General features: G+C 38.5%; 1 protein-coding gene across 1 annotated transcript in view; it reads right to left on the bottom strand.

Moving 5' to 3' along the window:
* Nucleotides 1-1,171: 1,171 nt before the first annotated feature.
* LOC309389970 (thyrotropin-releasing hormone receptor-like) overlaps nt 1,172-19,309 on the bottom strand; it is a gene marked incomplete at both ends in the record, with an annotated part of 28,448 nt that continues 10,310 nt past the window's right edge. The window contains one exon of the mRNA XM_081948938.1: nt 1,172-1,540. Within this exon, the coding sequence (XP_081805064.1) occupies nt 1,172-1,540 (369 nt within the window). The remainder of the gene's footprint in view (nt 1,541-19,309) is intronic.

Raw genomic sequence — 19,309 nt, forward strand, 5'->3', positions numbered from 1 at the left:
GGACAGTACTTCATTTACTACCAGCACCTTGTAATATGTTCTCATATAAGCAGTGGCTGGACTTTTCTATCAGTGTATTTCCTAATCTGGATTCTCAGAATTTTCGACATCAGTTTCCAGATTTCCCAGCCTGCTTGCACTTCACTTTTACCTATTAAATTTAATAATACACTTTCAAATGCCTCCTCACATTCATAATAAACTAGACCATTAGCTAAATGGTAAAACACATACTGATATGCAAAAGATTGCAGATCCAATCCTCAATATTTCCTGGGATAATCTCTATCCTGAAGAACCGGAGAACAAGTGTCAATGCAGAAGTATCAATTTAGAGGACCTTAATTCTAATGAATGAAAAGGCAGCATCTTTCCAATGATTCTCTTTTTAACCCCTATCTTTACAGCATGGCCTGTAAAAGCATCCATAGTAGCCAACAGACACCATGGAAAGTCCTAGAAAGGCTCTATATGCCAACTTTCACTTGAGCCAGCAAGATACATAATTTAATATTTAAACTAGTGCATGAAACTTAGAGTCATTTCAGAAAAGTTAGACTTACCCATAGAAATTTTCTTTGTCTCCATTTCTTCTGCACAAATATCTATCACTTTCATCAGTGAGATATTTTCCTACTTCAACCAGGCTTTAGAACAGACATGGGACATTTGAAGCCCATAGATCCAATCTAGTCCAATTATTTCCATAAGGCCCCAAAGAAAGGTAGAGAGGTTTCTTTTGTATAGCCTTTCATCCCATAAATGCCTCTCTTCCTGATCCAGGAGAAAAGTTTCAAATCAATGAGCTTCTCATTCCAGATCCTCTTCTTCAAAAAAGCATGGACAATGGTAAGTTTGCGTTGGTGGGAATACAATGAACAGGGTGTAGCCAGTGGATTGCAAACATGATTATTCTGAATTTCAGAAAAGGCTATTGACACCAAGTGAGAGATTTCATTATACCACAACAAATTTTAGCTACAACTAATACTTGACACAGGTGAGCTCAGGTTAGCATTAAAATACAGCAATAAAAAACATTACATCCAAATGCAGAAAAAAGAATAATAGATCTTTAGCATGCTGATCAGATATTCCTAAAACGATCCACATTGGCGGTTTCTGCAACCAAAGACAGTGAGTGATTATGGGCCATGTTTACTTGGAAAGGTTACTTTTTCCTGGCTATTGGAGGGCAGCCATTGAGATCTTCTTGTTCCGTTACATTGTGGTCCAAACTGTCATGAGAATAGTCTTTCATTGTGCTGTAGAAGACAGGGGTGTTAAACTGTGTGGCAATTTCAGTTCTCTTCTGCTCACATTTGCATAACTTTCTGAAGGCAGCTCTAAATTTTTGGGACATCAAGTTATAAATGACTGGATTGATAGCACTGTTCAGGTAAATGCAGAGTCTACAGAAGAGGAGAAACCAGCTGTTCAGGTAGGGAGGATCCATGAAAGAGTTGACTACCACTAAGGTACGGTAAGGCATCCACAGAAGGGCAAAGAGAATCACCACCACAGCCAGCATCTTGGTCACCTTTGAGTTATAAAGAGACAAAGAAAGCAATTTTACATCTTCATTAGCAGCTTCAGGATTCTAATTATAGTGGAGGGGAAATACACAAAAACGCACACACGGATATAACATTAACAAAGTAGCTACAATTTTTAAACAACACTAAAAATTGTGACTGAATAAACATTTGCTTGCCCTTTTGGAGATCAGAGCTCTATCATATAAAAAGAAGAGAACATTATTTTCTTCCAGACTGTCATAACTGTTCTTTAGAAGCAGTAATATTAGATTTACCCACCAGACCTAATAAAAACAGCATGTACAGAAGTAGGTGTGAAGCTTTCTGTTTCACCTGTTGAACAAGGCCATACATGTTCTTGCATAGATGGGCACTAAATATTTCCTCCAATAATTTGAAGATCAGTTTACTGCAACTGGCAATGGGGGAAGCCCATCTATGAGATGGACATTAAATGTTAGCAAAAACTGGCATTGGAGAATGGTTTTCTAGTTAAACTATTCCAAGCAACATGGGATTTGTGCTTAGTTTGCTCTTGACATCACCATCAAAGATCTCTTGCTTCAGTTCTGGTGAGGTCTCCTTGAGCATGGTTAAATATTGAACAGATTTTATATTTGAAACTATACTATGCTAATATGTAATTATGCTGCAAGGTCAGGAAAGCTAGGAAGCTATTAATAAAGACTAATTTGTCCAAAATTGAGGTGGCTGAGTTACAAGATCTGGTACAGCTTATTCCAGTCTCTAAGTACAATAAAGTATTGGAAAGATACCTAGAGCCTCACAACAAATTCTTAAAAATTGTAAGAGTGCATTACTGCTAGAAAGATTGATTCATGGGAATTATGAATCTGCATTGTGTTTAGCAGATGGCTAATTACATTTCAACTAAAGATATTCATTGCAGCCAGTGTATAATTGCTACCATTAAATTTTCAAAATGGAATTTGCAACTCTGTGGGTTCTGAGAGAAATTATTCTTAGTGTTTTCCCACATTGTCAGCCACTGAAATGAAATGCTCAGATATTTCAATATCTTAATATGTGTACTAGAAAACCCATTAATGGATAACTAGTTGAGTGATGTTAGATGCTTTTTTGAGAAAACTGCTGCTTTTGTTTTATTTTAATTAACAATTAGTCATTTCTCTCTATGACAAAAGGGAAAAGGCTTGGGGTCTCAATCAGAGGTTTGTTTGTGTTATAGGCAGAGTAGCTGCATCAACCGAAGAAAACCAAAATAAGTTGTTGAGTAATTTGGGAGGGCACTAAAATCAGGGATAAAACTCAAGAAATTGTGTCTTCCCAACATCTTTTGGTACTTTTTGGAAGATCTTAAGGAAAATTGGAGTAATTTCTACAGAGATTACTCCAAGCTTGTATTGGCTCTGTCAGTACAATTCTTGACAAACATCAATAGCGGCCTTTGGATGGGAATTCAAACAGGAACAGGTTATCAGTGTCACAAACAAATGTGCATAAAAACATTGCTGAATAACATCATGAACAAGAAAAGAAGGCAGCGATCAATGGAGAAGGTAGTGAGACTCATCAACATTGTCTGATGAATAACATCAACCTCTCATAGGCATCTGCAGGAGAGCAAAATGTGCCTAGTAACATTAATTCCACTCATTAATGTATTTTTGTGTGATGATGTAATATAAGTACAAAATAAAATGATGCAAGTAGAACTTGAATCATGATTCACAACACATCCACTTTGATGTCTATTTGGTTACAAATGGAGGCATGTATGACTCCTGACCAATCACAATCATGCGATTGGCCAGGAGTCATTGCAAAGAGAATAAGTGTTTTCTGAACCTGCTTAATGATAAAAAAGATGTTAGATTGGACATTATTTCTGTGGCCTTGTGTTCACCACTTCCACATCATATGAAGCAGTGATAAAGATTGCACACAAATATGTTTTAGAGTAGATAAAATGCTTCTTTATCTACTCTAAACATACTTGTGTGCAATCTCCATCTCTACTTCCAGTAGTGGGATTCAGTAGGTTCACACCGGTTCGGGTGAAATGGTTGTTAAATTACACACACACACACACACACACACACACACACACTATCAAAGTGGCTCCTGGTCTCTATGCTTTGCTGCAATGGAGAAACGGGTAACTGAGCAGCCAGCGCAAGGGAAGGAGATGGTCACTTTCCTTCTTTCTTCTCCTTGCTTCTCCTCTTTCCCTTGTGTCGGCTGCTCTATTTCCCATTTCTCCATTGCAGCACAGCGCAGTCCCCAGGATCCACTTTGATAGCGTGTGTGTGCGTGTGTGTGTTATTTAAAAAACAGTTCGCCCACAATCAGGTTGCCGTCACAGGAGGCTCATCCTGCAAGTGCAGTGGAGCTGGAGGACAGGGATGGGCCACACCTCCCACGACAGCCAACCTGATTCTGGACAAACTGGTTATTAAATTATTTGAATCCTACCAATAACTACTTCATATGAGGTGGAAGGTGGTGAACACAAAATCACAATAATTTCCTCCTAACCAGGGAAAAGGCACAATTGGCACATCAGAAGAAGCTGTGCAAAGGCCTTCCTGATCACAACTGAGCATTAAATAAGAGTTGTGAGCCCTAGAGAAACCCCAGATTGCATATCACTTTTAAAAAGAAAAGTGCCAATTCAGAGATGGCACTTCCCTGAATCTAGATAGCCCAAACACCCATAGCCATTTGGTTTGGTAGGATTGAGTAAGAGATTATTATTCTCATCCAAACTTGCACAGTTCCGAGGCATTGAGACTGAATTTCAACAGGCTTCCTTGTCTGACCCAGAATAAAATATACACTTGGATATCATTAGCTTACTGATGATACTGAACATCAAACTGGCAGATATCCTCACCCAGTGGTTTCATGTATATGCTGAAAAGGAGGGGACAGAGAGAGTAGAACCCTAAAGCAACCCACAAAGGAGAGTCTGAGGGAATGACTTATTTCCCCCCACCCAACCTTGACAGGAATGAGCTACAGAGTTAAGGAAGAGAACCACCATAGAACAGTGCCCCTAAACTCCATCCCACAGAGCTGGCTCAGAAGGATATCATGGACAATGGTATCAAAAGGCACTGAGAGATCAAGGACCACAAGGATGGATTACCACTTCTGTCCCAACTCTGACAAAAGTCATCTACAACCAAGCACAGCACAACTAAAGCTGCCTCAGCACTATATCTGAAACCTAACTGAAATGGGTTGAAATAATCCTTCAGGCTTCTTATGTATTGTGGACTTCTCAACAACCTTTCCCAGAAACAGAAAACTGGAGACTGGCCAATAGCTATTGAAAATTGTTCTTGCTGAAAGGACACACTGCTACCTCTTTTAAGGCAGGAGGTAGCTGCCTCTCCTTCAGTGAGCATGAAACCAATACAACAATAGAATAAAATATAAACTGATATATTTTCATTGAGATATACTACAGCTAGTGGAAGTTAAGTAAAGCCATTGTTTAAAGTAAAATCAGATCAAATCAGACTTGCTTCTCTCTGAATGTCACATTATTTTTAAAACAATTTTTATTTGTTTTTGAACAACGACAAACAAACATAAAAAACCCATCTTACATTACAGATTGTAGAAAGTGTGTCAGTTGGTTACAGTATCTCCATGCATCTCTTCCATAGTCACCACCTGTTTTTCATACCAAATCGCATATTTTAAATTCACCTATAATCATGTATATCACAATTATTATATCTCAACCTTAATTTCGCTATAATTGTTTTTACGTCCTTTTATATATAATATTCGAAATCTAGAATAGGATTATATGATAACATTCCATTAAATCATCCTAAAATCATCCAATCACAATACATCTTTATAACATATTCTAGATAAAGCTTTTAAACCTCCTCTCATAATCTCCATATATTGTTTATATCAAATTTCATATTATCAAACTAATATATCTATATGCATTGTTATCATTATTAAGCATTATTTAACTATAGCTATTGTCGCTTCATTTTATACATACTACTAGTAAACTAAATTTAGCTTAATTTTTATTATACATTTTCATTGCATCAACCTGTATTCCTCCAGCAATAGTACGGTCTTATATCTCTTGCCATTTGTAGCATTAATGTTCTAGTTACTTTCTTAATAAATCTTGTATAAACCTCCCTTGGCAACATGCTGTTCCTTTCGTATCTCACAAAAGCTTGAAACCCAACATCTGCTCTTTCCATCAGCTTATCTTTGGTTATCGCTAGTGCTCCTATCAAGATTTCTCTCCTTATCTCCGTCAATTTTTCTCTCTTTTCTTCTTCTGTGCTTTGAAGTCTGGGGTAGAGTTCCAATCCATCCATCTCCCCTTTCCATATTCTTCTCTTGCCATTACCAACCACGCTCACTTTGTTGTCAGTATCCACAGTTTTCTTATCTCTTTGCTCATTTTTTCTTCCATCTTTTGAACTGTCCTCCACTTTCTTCATTTGGTAAACACCCTCAGTTTCTCCATCAAATTTTTCTGTTTTGTATTCCACATTCTCCAATCTCTTTTCAGTTCTCTCTGTCACAACTGATAGATTTTGAATTTCAAACGTAATCATTTGCAATGTTACAGGTTTTTTTTTTTTCCTGCTGGGCCATTTTTCAATTTTGCAGATACTGCCACTATAAAAACTGGATAACATACTAAGTTCAATGCAGATCAATCTTGCCACCTACAGTCTTTTGTCTTCAATCTTAACTTAACTAAAAAAAAAATTCTTAGGTAGTCTCTTCCTCTAATAAAATTTCCTCACCAATTCAACACACTTTCTCTTTCCACTTTTTTCCCGTTCCGGAGCTGTCCCAACTTCAGCAGCTTCATTAGCTGCGTTTCTGTCACCAGAAAAAAAGGCTATTCCTGGATCTTTCAGGGACTTTGTGGTGTCCCTGAGATCAGCAGGAGGTGCCCTTCTCAATCACCATCTCTGCAGGATGGTTTATGGACTGTCCAGCGGCAGAAATTCAACTGCGATCTCCGAGCACCAAGATCGCACATCATGCCATCGCGATGTCAGCTCTCTTCTCCTGAATGTCACATTATATGTATGTATAAACAGTACTAATAACACAATCATGCAGATTAGCTGTATTTAAATCCTGATAGAATTTCTTATTGCTTCTATTTCTTAGTTTTATAGTTTCAAAATGATTCTAAGAAATTCTATAGTTTTTCTTTATCAAATTGAGTTTGCTATAAACCAAACTATATTTCATGGCTTTAATTGGCCATCCTAATAATGAGGAATTACAGTGTTTTATCATCTCTATACAGACTTCAAAGTAGATTTTCACTATGATTTATTGTCCACCAGACCTTTCAATGAACTAAAAGTGCCTGCCAACTCCATCTTTCAGTTGACTAGAGAGAAGGCCAATTAGATTGTTTTATGCAACTCTTCCAAACAACCCATTCTAATCCAGAGTTGGCTCAGTTCCAGATTCTAGAGGTCTTACCATCCAGTACGCTTGATTCCTTGTTTATGGAAACTTTAAAATGTCAAATTGATTTCAAATGAAGTCTAAGCCAGTCGAGTTGTCTAAGGTTTCATTTGAACCATACCTCATCCAGCCCTACTTGTGTCGCATATTTGACATTTACAAAAGACTAGTGCTGCTTCAGTCATACAGCTGAGTGCAAGAATGGGCAACCAGTCCACTGGAATCAGCAGGGCCAATGATTTTTGAACCTTTTTTGTCTTGGGTTGATGGGGCGGGGGGGAGGATTTAAAAAAAACCACACAGGTGCCCTAAGCCTTCCATGCTGTTATTCTACTCCTTAGCAGCTTTATCCTAATTTTTGCAATTTTCCAGGAATTCAGCCTCTCAATAGGATAAAAAGAGGTCAGAGGTTTAGTCCAATCCTCTCTAGTGATAATATTATATAATTAGGCATCAATCTTGCAATCCTCAGACAGAATGTAAAAGTGACACTATAATGATGTTAATTCTATGTTAATAAATTATGATAGATATGTCTAATCATTTTGATACATTTTCAACTATTGGGAAACTTTAAATGTATTGCATGTTATGTTGTAATCCGCTCATTTCACTGAAGCCACTCAGAAGCATTTATAATAAATTAGCTGATAACACGGCGCTGCCCGGGTACTTATTTATAGGGAGAAAATGTCTGGATCAAACATAATTTCTAACATTAGATTTTCCCCCTTACCAGAGGAAGGCCTCTTATGTAGTACCGTGAAGCCATTGCCATGGCAACTCCACTGCGCTGTACAGAAGAAGCCAGTACTACATTACCACACAACAGGCTGTATCTTAACAGAACATACAGCCCAAGGGGTGTTAGGGTGGCTTACCCCCATAGTATTTTTTCCCAGACAGTAAGTCATCTGTGTACCAAGTTTGTGCATTAAATGCATGCCCACCCTTCAGCTGGAACGAATCCTGTTTAATATATTATATAAACCATGATATTTCTGCTTCATACATTTTGGCAGATAAAAGCAAGAACGAAGTCTTAATCAAGTCTCCTTTTTATTTCCACAATCTCATTGAATTAAATCTAAAGGTGTTCTACCTGTAGGGCATTCCAAATAAGGAGACCCAACTGGCCTAAGACTATGGACTGCCTTTATGAAGCCATGATTTAAATAGAGAATTTTGGTCTGTGTAGTATTAATTCCTCAATGCCGGAGTTTTGACATGCATATTCCAAGACTCTGGCTTACTTTATTTTAGCAATGACTTTTTTAGAATTCACAGTGAAAATGAAAATCTCCATAACAGAAATGAAATGGCCCAGTCTCTGGATTGAACTAGTGCTTTGATAATAATAGATTAACAGGCATGCCTTTTCTTGCTCCAGGTTTTCAAGAAAAGTATTTGAATGTCCTGAATTTTCATAGGTGTAGGCAGTGACGTGCGGTGAGGTTTATGGCTGGTGAGGCACTATTTAATTCGGAATGGAGGAAGAGGAGGAGAGATGAAAGGCAAGGGAGGAGGAGGAATTCCTACTCTTTCGCCCGGTGTATCCCTCAGCAGCAGTATGCTTAAAGCCCTCAATGGCAGGTAGGGGTGGGTGGAAATTAGAAAACAATGAAGAATAAACATGTTCCTCCTGGAGCTTGGGGGGGAGGGAGCAACCATCCCCGCCTGTTACCAAAGGAACCTCAGGTGGTTAAAAGGAAATAAGCGTGGCCTTAGCTCAGGAGAAATGACTGGATTCTATTATTAGCCCACCTCGGATAATAAAAAGCGCTATTGCCAATTTGCTTCCACACTCCAGCAGGCAGGGGGGGCAACTTCCAACAAAATGCAGCAACCGGAGAAAAGCAGCGTGGGGTGAGGAAGCTCGTCGGGGAGAGCCACGTGCTGTTTTCGCCTTAGATTCCTCTCCTCTCCTCTGCGTGCGCACCTTTCCTCCTGGGCTCTCTCCCGGCAACCTCACCAGCTTCCTCTTTTGCCATGACGTTTCCCGACATGGCAAAAGACTTTTTTCCCTTCACCTTCCAGCCTACCAAGAAGCGCCAGATCAGAGCCACAGCCGCCAATCGATCATTTGCAGCTTGGCCTGGACCACGGGGGAAAGCTCACTAGGGGAAAGCACTTTCTTTCAACCGTGGCAGAGCTCAGGCATTCTCTCCTCTCCCCTGACACCCCACTGACTAACCCACCTATTTATCGGAGGCTTCCTCCCTTTGCAATTCATGCAAGGTTAACTCAACAGAGAAGACTCAATCCAAATGGCAACTGGCATTGCATTTATTAAAGAAAAAAGAAAAAAGGAAATTTGAAGGAAAAGGGGGAGCGTGGGGTGGGGATGGGGGCATCAGAGAGAGGAGGAAGAGCGGGTGCGATGATACAGCTTTAAACAGAATGACAGAGCTGAAGCCTCTAAAAAACTACTATGAGGCAGGAGAACTGCATGCCTCAACTACCTCAGGATTTTTTAGGCTTTTAACCCTCGCTTAATTCTGCTCGAGTGATCATAAAACGCCTAAAAAGTCAGACTAGATGAGACATGCAGTTCTCTTGCCTCATAGTAGAGGGCACTTTTTAGAGGCTTTTTAAAACAGGCAGTCATTCATGGTGAGGCAGCAGCTAGCTAGCCTCACCTTAGCACTCGCCTTTTCCCGTTTACATTTTTTTCCTTTTCATGATGACAGTGGTGAGGCTGTGCCTCCCCTGCCTCCCCTGACTGCACGTCACTGGGTGTAGGTATCAGTACTATTTAGCTCCTTCCACCTACCTTAAATTACTTAAGAAGAGAATCTGAACTTAAATGAAGATCAGTATCTTGATTGTTCTTTGTGTATTCCATTGGAAATGTTTTCACTGTGTTTAATCAAATTTAATGCTTAACACACTTTCCTTTTAACTCCCAAAGTTATTTTTTCTGCCAAATGTATTCTCTCTCCCTCCCTCCCCCCCCCTCTCTCACACACACATTTTGCACTTAATTTGTCTATCTGGTGCAGTGTCAGTATTTTTTGAACAAACGGAGGGCATCGTTTTGAATTAAACACATAGTATAAAGTGGGGTACCATCACCCATTCATCTACTATATTTTGTGGCGATAACAGCAACAAGGAATTTTTAATACCATGAAATTCATATTTTTAAAGGTGGAGGGATCCAGGGTATAGCTACTCTGAATAATATTTTACCCTCCAGACATAATGCTCCATTTTTCTCAGAATACTAATAAAGTCTTGGTATGCGTATTTTCAAATATTGCACTGTATATTTTTTTAAATAGTTGCAGTAGAAAGTTATGTTATCAAACCAGGTCTGAATTCAAGTCTGAAAAGGTTTGAAGGTCATCCTTAAAAGGTACATTTATTTCAGTAATAATTGCTGTCAAAATTTTCAACAAGATACTATAATAAATCACTCACTAGGCTGATTTTGTGGGAAACCAAGAAGGAGGTGCAGAGTAGACTGATAGTCAACAATTTTGCAAATTGTTTACAAAATAGAATAGAATAGAATAACAGTTGGAAGGGACCCTGGAGGTCTTCTAGTCCAACCCCCTGCCTAGGCAGGAAACCCTACACCACTTCAGACAAATGGTTATCCAACATCTTCTTAAAAACTTCCAGTGTTGGAGCATTCACTACTTCTGGAGGCAAGTTGTTCCACTGATTAATTGGTCTAACTGTCAGGAAATTTCTCCTCAGTTCTAAGTTGCTTCTCTCCTTGAATAGTTTCCACCCATTGCTTCTTGTTCTACCCTCAGGTGCTTTGGAGAATAGTTTGACTCCCTCTCCTTTGTGGCAACTCCTGAGATATTGGAACACTATCAGGTCTCCCCTAGTCCTTCTTTTCATTAAACTAGACATACCCAGTTCCTGCAACCGTTCCTCATATGTTTTAGCCTCCAGTCCCCTAATCATCTTTGTTGCTCTTCTCTGCACTCTTTCTAGAGTCTCCACATCTTTTCTACATTGTGGCAACCAAAATTGAATGCAGTATTCCAAGTGTGGCCTTTCCAAGGCATTATAAAATGGTATTAACACTTCATGTGATCTTGATTTATCCCTCTGTTAAGGGAGCCTAGAACTGTGTTGTCTTTTTTGGCATCTTCTGCACACAAATGGTTCTCTCTGTTCTAGGTATATGTCTTCCTGCCTCCCTAGTTTCCTCTGTGACATTATATAGAATGGAGAAGCTTGTAAAATCCATAAAGAAATAATTTTAGAAGTACATAAACGTCCTTACAATACTATAATAATAATAAAAAATCTTTTTATGAGACAATTGAAAGGAGTATTAAAAAACTGCATTTGCCAACAGTAAAAATGGACACCTCTGTTCTTTCCATTTCCAACCATTGTAGAAGGCAATAAATGTTAGGAAAACCTGTATTGCTGAGGATATATTGGATGCTCCCATCTTTTCATTTCCAGAAAAAAATTTCATTTAGAATGGCCCTCCAAATGACCTTGGCTGAGGTTACTAGTTGAAAATCCTGGAATTCCAACATATGGGGCATGGAGCAGAGGAAGGCAATGTTAAGTTAGGTGAAGGGACAATAGTTTTGTATCATTTTCTTAAGGAAGATATCATTTAAAAATTTGCTTGAATGCATTCCTGAAAACAAAGAACTCTATTTCCATGGCATTCTTCTTATGTTACAAAAGTAATTCTATTTTCCCAACTTTTTTTATTTCAGAAGGTTGAGCTGTTGGATCTGAACTACCTTCTACGTCACAAAACCCGCTCTTTTGAAATTCAGTACATATAAATATAAAGGGACAAGATTCTGATATCCTATTTTTTTACACCTCTGTTATCCTCACCACAACCAACCCTCCCCCAAACAAAAGCATATCAAATGTATTTTCTAAAAATCATAAATAATATCAGATATAGTTTAGCCTCCAGCCATACAAGATGAAACAGTATAACAGACTGTCCTACATGGACAAAGAAAATTTGGTTCTTCTGTTGTAATCATCAACCAGGAATCTATTTTAAAAACCCTTATTTGTTTGTAAAGATTGAAAGTATTCCAGTGGTGATGTTCTGAAATAGCTTCTTGAAAATCTCATCCTCCTCTAGATATTGAGTAATTTTCTTTTAGAGCACTTGGAACCCATGACATATTAGGTTATCCTTTCAGACATATTTCCTAACCCGTTTTCTCAATGCTTTCAACAATGACTGAATCTCTAATGTATTGTCTTCACTGTTGTGGTCTGCCAGTGGCCAGCAGAGCTAGCAGTATATTCAAACAGTGAGGAGGTTGGGGAGGAATATGGGCCAGTCCTGTAGTCTGGAGAAGGCTCTTATGAAGGTTCTGTGTCAGAGGCAAAGAGGGGGCCAGAGTCTTATGCCAGTAATCAGCTGCCTTCAGAGACAGACATCAGTGAGGCAGACGAACAGCTGGAGCCAGTATGTGCATGCGCAGAGTTGCCAAATGAAGGGAACAGCTAAAGAACAGGGGTTGACTTGGGAGTAAGACCATAGGTGAACAATGAATGGTCCTTCCCAGAGGGAATAAAAGAGGAGCGAAAGGGGAGTGGAGTTTGCAGGAGACAATTAGTTTGCTTAATTGGGTCGTGACTCTCCGAGACTCCTTGCCAAGTTTTGCAGATATTGGCCTGGCAGCTCCCCAAGCCAGATAAGGTCTGTGACTGTAAATTATCCCTTGAAAGACTTTGCTGGATGTGAATGAGCAAAATCCATAGTAAATTAATAAAAGGGTTTTTTGTTGGGACCAGGAGTTTGCTTCATGCTCTTGGGAAGCCTAGGTCAGAACCAGTGGTGGGTTGCAGGCGGTGGCATACCGGAGCCTTCCGGAGCACCAGGTACCATTCCAGTATGGTGCTCCGCCGGGCCCGCCTGCCCGCCCCCTTATCATGTTTTAAAGCTGTTGGCGCTTACGCGCACACGCATGGCACGTACAGTGCCTACACAACACTCTGCTGAGCAGCTGGAGCATCACGGAGACTTGCGGAAGCGTCATTTGATGCTACAATGCATGTGTGCACCCCACACGCGTATGTGGATGACTCCGGGCCCACCACTGGTCAGAACATTCACTGGATGTATTGTTGGGATACTTTCAGAGATTTATCTGCCTTAGAAAAAAAGCTTATATTGAATTAAATAGCACAGTCAAATATCAGCTTAGGAAACATTTTGTGACATTTGTTGTTATGTTATAACCTGTCCCGTAGGTGACTGGACTTTCTGGTTTTTCTTTGAAGACGTTTGGCTTCTCATTCAAGAAGCTTCTTCAGCTTTATCATCCAGAGCTGCAAAGTTTCTTGGATGAGAATTGAAAAGTCTTTATAGAAAAACAATAAAATCCAGTTGCTTCTTGAAAAAGCACCTTTGACACAACCATGACCTGGATGATGAGAGTCTCCATAAACACGTGTTATAAACTGTTTTATGATAATTTTATGTTATAATATGTTCTATAGCATTTGCCAAATTTTAATTCCATGAGCATCATGAGTGCCAGATTTTGGACACTTTCTGTATGTTAGCTCATTTGAGGTACCTTGGTTCAAAAATGGCTGCCCTATGATACCCCTTTTTGCCCAGTTAAAGGTTAAGAAAAAAGAATTTAAGTAGTATATTGAGTCCTCTTTGCCTACTGAACTGATTGCAGGAGTGGGTTTCATTTTGTTGCTTATCGCTAACTGACAACATTGCTTCTCATTTCTTTGACAATGCGAAGAAGTTGAATGTGGTTAGGGAAATGACACAACCATCAAATGAAAACTGAAAGAAGAAGAAGAAGCATCACATCATACTTTTAGAATGAGCTGTTTGAAGTGATTCTCCCAACTTTCAGTTTATTCAGAAGTAAAACAGAATAAAGCCAGTTCAGCTTTTGAGAGGAAGGTATACAATACTTTTTAATAAGAATGAAAGCAGGTTCCAAGAGGGAGAATTTCCTTTGGGATTCACCAACTAGTGTCTGCCAGATACAGTATGTTGAAACAATTATTCTCTGAAATTCAGTTATGTTGTTTAGCTTGCTAGTTGGGAGTCTGGGAATTGCAGCCAAATACATCTGGAGGGTAGCAGGTTGCCAATAGCTGAAGTATACACTTTTTTGTCCAGTACCATCTCAACCAAGGGTGTTGGCAGAACATCATCAAAAGAGTCATGTTGCAGACAAAGCTCTTCCTCTTTTAACAATGGGAGAAGATTTGATCAAACCACAACGGTCATTATCTTGCTTGTTTATTTACCTGTCTTTTAAAACGTGTCCTAAACTTCATAGATGAAAGAATATCTAAGTAACAAGATGACATTGATTATTCAATAAAGGGAATCAGAAAAAGGGAAGACAGAACTTTTAAACTAAATTGGCTATTTTCAAAAGAAGATTCAAAGAATGTTTCAAGCTCTTAATCTTACATGAAATGACATCAATGTCTGCCATAAACTTTCTTGGATTCTCCTTTGAAAATTACAGTCGTCTTTTTAAATTGCTGCAAAATGACAGATCTATATTTTAAGGCTTAGTAGAGGACAATCCCCTGTTAAAACCATCTCCCTTTGTATAACAGTTTATTCCAAGTATAGTCCAAAGCAGACAGCAAGTATAAGATATGTGGAGTTCAGCTTCCAAAATTCCCCGCCAGCATTGGTTTGAGAAACGTTGGTCTAAGGATCAAGAATTGTTCAAGGAGAGGATAAATATCCATCTACAGACCTATGACCACAATTGAGCCCAACATTTCTGTTACTAAGTGAGATAATTGTTAAGTGAACTGTGCCTCATTTTACAACCTTTCTTGCCACAGTTATTAAGTCTGTGGATCACAGCTGAATCGCTGCAGTTGCTCAGTTAGTAGCACAATTATTAAGTGAATCTGCCTTCCACATTTGACTTTGCTTGTCAGAAGTTTGCAAAAAAGTGATCACATGACCTCCGGACACTGCATTGCCAAGCATCTGAATTTTGATCAGGTGACTATAGGGATGCTGAAATGGTCATGAGGAAAACAGTCATAGGTCACTTTTTTCAGTGGTGTTGTAACTTTGAACGGTCACTAATCAAATGATTATAAGTCAAGTACTAGCTGTATAACTCCTGACCAGCAGACTGAGAAGCTTCTCAAGCCATTTGGTCACATTCTTCTTCAGTAAAAGGAAGGATAGATCTTTGCTTGAAATAACAAGAGTACCACCTGTTTTTGGTAATTTGTTCTTCAGCAAGGATAGGATAGGATAGAAAATAGAAAATGATAGAATAGAATAGAATAGAATAGAATAGAATGGAATGGAAAATAGAATGGAATGGAAAATAGAATGGATTAGAATGGAATGGAATGGAATAGAATAGAAGAGAAGAGAATAACAGAGTTGGAAGGGATCTTGAAGGACTTCTAGTCCAACCCCCTGCTTAGGCAGGAAACCATGACTACTTCAGACAAATGGTTATCCAACATCTTCTTAAAAGCTTCCAGAGTTGGAGCATTCACAACTTATTCTGGGTAAGAATAAGGATATTCTTGGCAAGAAATTCCTCACTCCTGTTAAACATATTCCATACTAATTCCCCCACCTCCACCACCAATAGACCAAAATGTCTATTTAAACATGGAAATGAAACATTGGAAGGAAGTCTATAGAACATGAATATCAGAACAATGGATGGCAGTATTAAAAACAACATGCAAATCTTCATGCATTATATGAAAGGCTTGGAATCACTAGCACAGGTACTTTATATTCATTTCTGATATAGCCTTATTACGTTGTCATCAGTCATTGCTAAGAACTGCTTCATTCTTTCATCGGTACCAGTTACTGAGCTGAACAATCTTCTGACCTCTATGGTGTGTCTTTTGGATGACATATTGTTAAATAAGCTCTGTCCTTTAATGAGAGAGAGATTGTTTTCTTCCATCTCATCATTCCCGCCTTCAGACTTTCCCCTCAGAGTGAGCCTCAAAGCAGCATCCAGAAGCAGGAATAAGAGATCAGTTTCTAAAATGGAAGGAAATATTCTCTAAAGCCTGTTTGCACAATATTCCAAGCAGGCTTTGCCTGGCTTTAGGAAAAACGAGAATATGTTTGCCTTCACTAACCCTCATGAACATTATAGTCATTCTGGTATGTCCTGGAAATACAAGGAGATCTCTCAATGTGGGAGTAAGAAGCCATTGTCTTGCTTTATAATGTGGATCAAAGGGAGTAGAGGATTGAAGGAAAGAGATTGGACAACTGGTTTGAGAAATGGGGGGAGACTGAGTCTCCACAAGTGGTGGGTTCCTACTGGTTCGGACCAGTTCGGCTGAACTGGTAGTAGCTTGGCAGCCTGGGTCGCTGGAACCAGCAGCAACCCAGGCCTGCCATGCCCCTGAACCGGTTCTCCTATGGCACCGCCATCTTGTTTTTGGCTTCTGCGCAGGCACAGAGCAATTTTTGTTGTATTGCGCGTGCGCGCAGCACGTCCCTGAGCAAACCGGCATTAGAGGCTGCCGGAACCCAATACTGGTCTCCACATATGAAGATTGGGCTCTGAAGGGTGAATCGAGCTGGAAGTTATCTAAGCAATTTCTATATGTCAACTTCCCACCCGCATACTAAGAATTTAAAAAGCTTAATTATATTGCCATCTTAAAAATGGAAGATCCTACATAGAAAAAAAAAACAATGTGAAATATTTAATGCAAATATTTTATATATTTTTAACTGTTAGGCTAAATATATATAAATAAAAAATAGTGACAGTTCAGATAGTTAATAAATATTTTATCCCACTGACTCCTTGATTTTAAAGAAAAAAATCTTACATATGTACCTCAAAGATTACTATATTGCACACAGGAAGTTAGTTTATTGGATTTGGGGGTTTTTGTTTTTGTATGAAGCTGTAATTTTCCTTGTACAGTTCAAAGAAAAGTACACAATAGACCTTTCTAAAATGATGCTTTTACTAAGTAGAAGAAATCTACTAGTAAAACATAGTTAACAGTGCTAAAATGACTGGAACCCTTCCCTTTGTTTTTACCCCATAAGAACATTTGATTTGATTTGATATTTGATTTGATTTGATTTCTATAGCCATTCATCCCAACAAGTGACTTTAGATGGCATACATCATCAAACATAAAAACAATAAAAATTAGTGCAAAGGTGAGGTTTGAGAGTGGAAAATTAAGATACATAATCAAGATATTACGAAAAAGTGGGAAGCCTCCCTCTACTGGATAAAAATGCCATTGATTTTACTCTCATGCATAAGTTCTACTAAATAAAAATACTAGGATCTGTTTTCCATGAATAAACTGAGTCTCTATCAATTTTTTTTAGTATGTTTCTACATAATACAATTATAACAGCATCACATTCCTTCTATATAGAAATATAATGATGATAATGATGATGATGTAATAATGTCTATATTTGGCATGTGTGATATAGTCCACAAAAAAGTGTTGTAATGTATGTTTTAATTCTTGTACTGTTGTGTCTTTTGCCTTCCCTCTCTTGCTTGTGCTGCCAGAAACATATCAACAACCACTGCAAGAGGCAAATATTTTTGTAAGATATGCTTTTACTTAATTAAAAAAAGGGCTAGATTATTTTGGTCTTGCATATGTTGTATTTATGTATCTTTTTTCCCTTCTGATTGAGTTTGGATTTGACTGCAGTTGAATTATTATGGTAACTGTATGGTAAATATAGTTAAACTATATTTAACTATATAAAATTTTACTGATCTGATGTGTGTATGTTGCATATATAATTACACACACACACACAAATACACATTGACATATTTTTGACTCTTGCCTCCTTTCTGCCTTACTCATAGGCGTAATGCACATTGGTTTGATTAAGAGATACTGTAGTTGGATCAATTAACCCTAATCCATTTCCACAAATTAGATATCAACATTTGCCAATCACAAGTTTATGTAACATCATTTCTCTGAAATCCAGAAACCTAATCCTAGAGGTTCCATATCTCAGAGGCACCTATGGGTATGGTGGTTTACATTGATATAATTACTACCTGTAGGTGTCATACTTAATGCCCAACGTAATTGCATATCTTTTAAGACAGGACCATCAGTATAGCTTCACTAACTCTTGACTGAAAGAACCATAGAGAGAGAGAGCCACTATCAATTATATTTTTGTTTATAGATCCTTTTGACTCATTGTAGAAAAATGGCATATAAAACAGTGGATTTAAAAACAGTGAATTTAGTGTTTTTATTTTAAACTTTCTAAATCACAATTGTTTTCCTTTTGGTTGATCAGGAAACATAATTAATAGAACTATTTCTTTTGAGAAAGATTTGACCTCCTACAAGGAATATATCTACAATGCATTCATTATCAGAAAGACGTTTGAAGAATACAACTGGTAATTGCATTCTACATTTCCTTGATTATGCTTCATTGCAGATACATATAAATCTTTACAATCATTCTGAATGACAAGAATTAATAAAACTTCATGTAAGTAAGAGCTATTTTATAAGAGGTGGCAATCTCCCTATCTGGCTATAGTAGTTGGCAATCACAGAGTAACAACACCACTTCCTTTTTTTTTCTTGTTTTGTAGGGAAAGCAGTTTTCCTCTTTAATCTTGAACATGGAGAAAATCAATTTACTCTCTAAGCAAAGCTAGGTGTTTATAAGGCAGCCTGTTTGTGCAAATCTTTGCAGGAAGGGTGGGAGGAATACATACCGTACAGGGGTGGGTTCCTGCCAGTTCTAACCTCTTCTATAGAAGAGGTTCCACAAATCTACAGTGCCATTTAGAACCGGCTCCCTCCCCCCGCCCGTCCGCACATCATCAAGATGAAGAGCGAGAGGAGGAATTCTGGGAATTGAAGTCCATAAGTCTTAAAGCTGTCAAGTTTGAACACCCGTGGGGTTTTTTTTCTAAAGGGTTAGGGGTGCAAGTGACTTGTAACTTGACAGCTTTAAGACTTGCGTGCTTCAAATGCCAGAGTTTCTGAGCCAACATTTTGGTTGCTAAGCAAGAGCGTTGTTAAGTGAGTTTCACCACATTTTACTTCCACCCGGTCACATGGCCAGCAAGCCACTCCCACCCAGTCACATGGCTGGCAAGCCACTCTCACAAAGCAGGCCACACCTACAGAAGAGGTTCTAAAAAAATTTGAAACCTACCATTGATACCGTATGTGACTGGGATATCATTTCCTTCATTGCTTTGGGTTTGTATAAGCAATAGAAAAAGAAACACAGTCCTACTAGGAAAGCATTCTGCATAAGGTGCAAATGGGGAAGAAAGGAAGAAACGGTAGGAGAGAAGTCA

Source organism: Natrix helvetica (genome assembly GCF_964273705.1).
Source record: "Natrix helvetica genome assembly, chromosome: 3".
Classification (NCBI taxonomy): Eukaryota; Metazoa; Chordata; class Lepidosauria; order Squamata; family Natricidae; genus Natrix; species Natrix helvetica.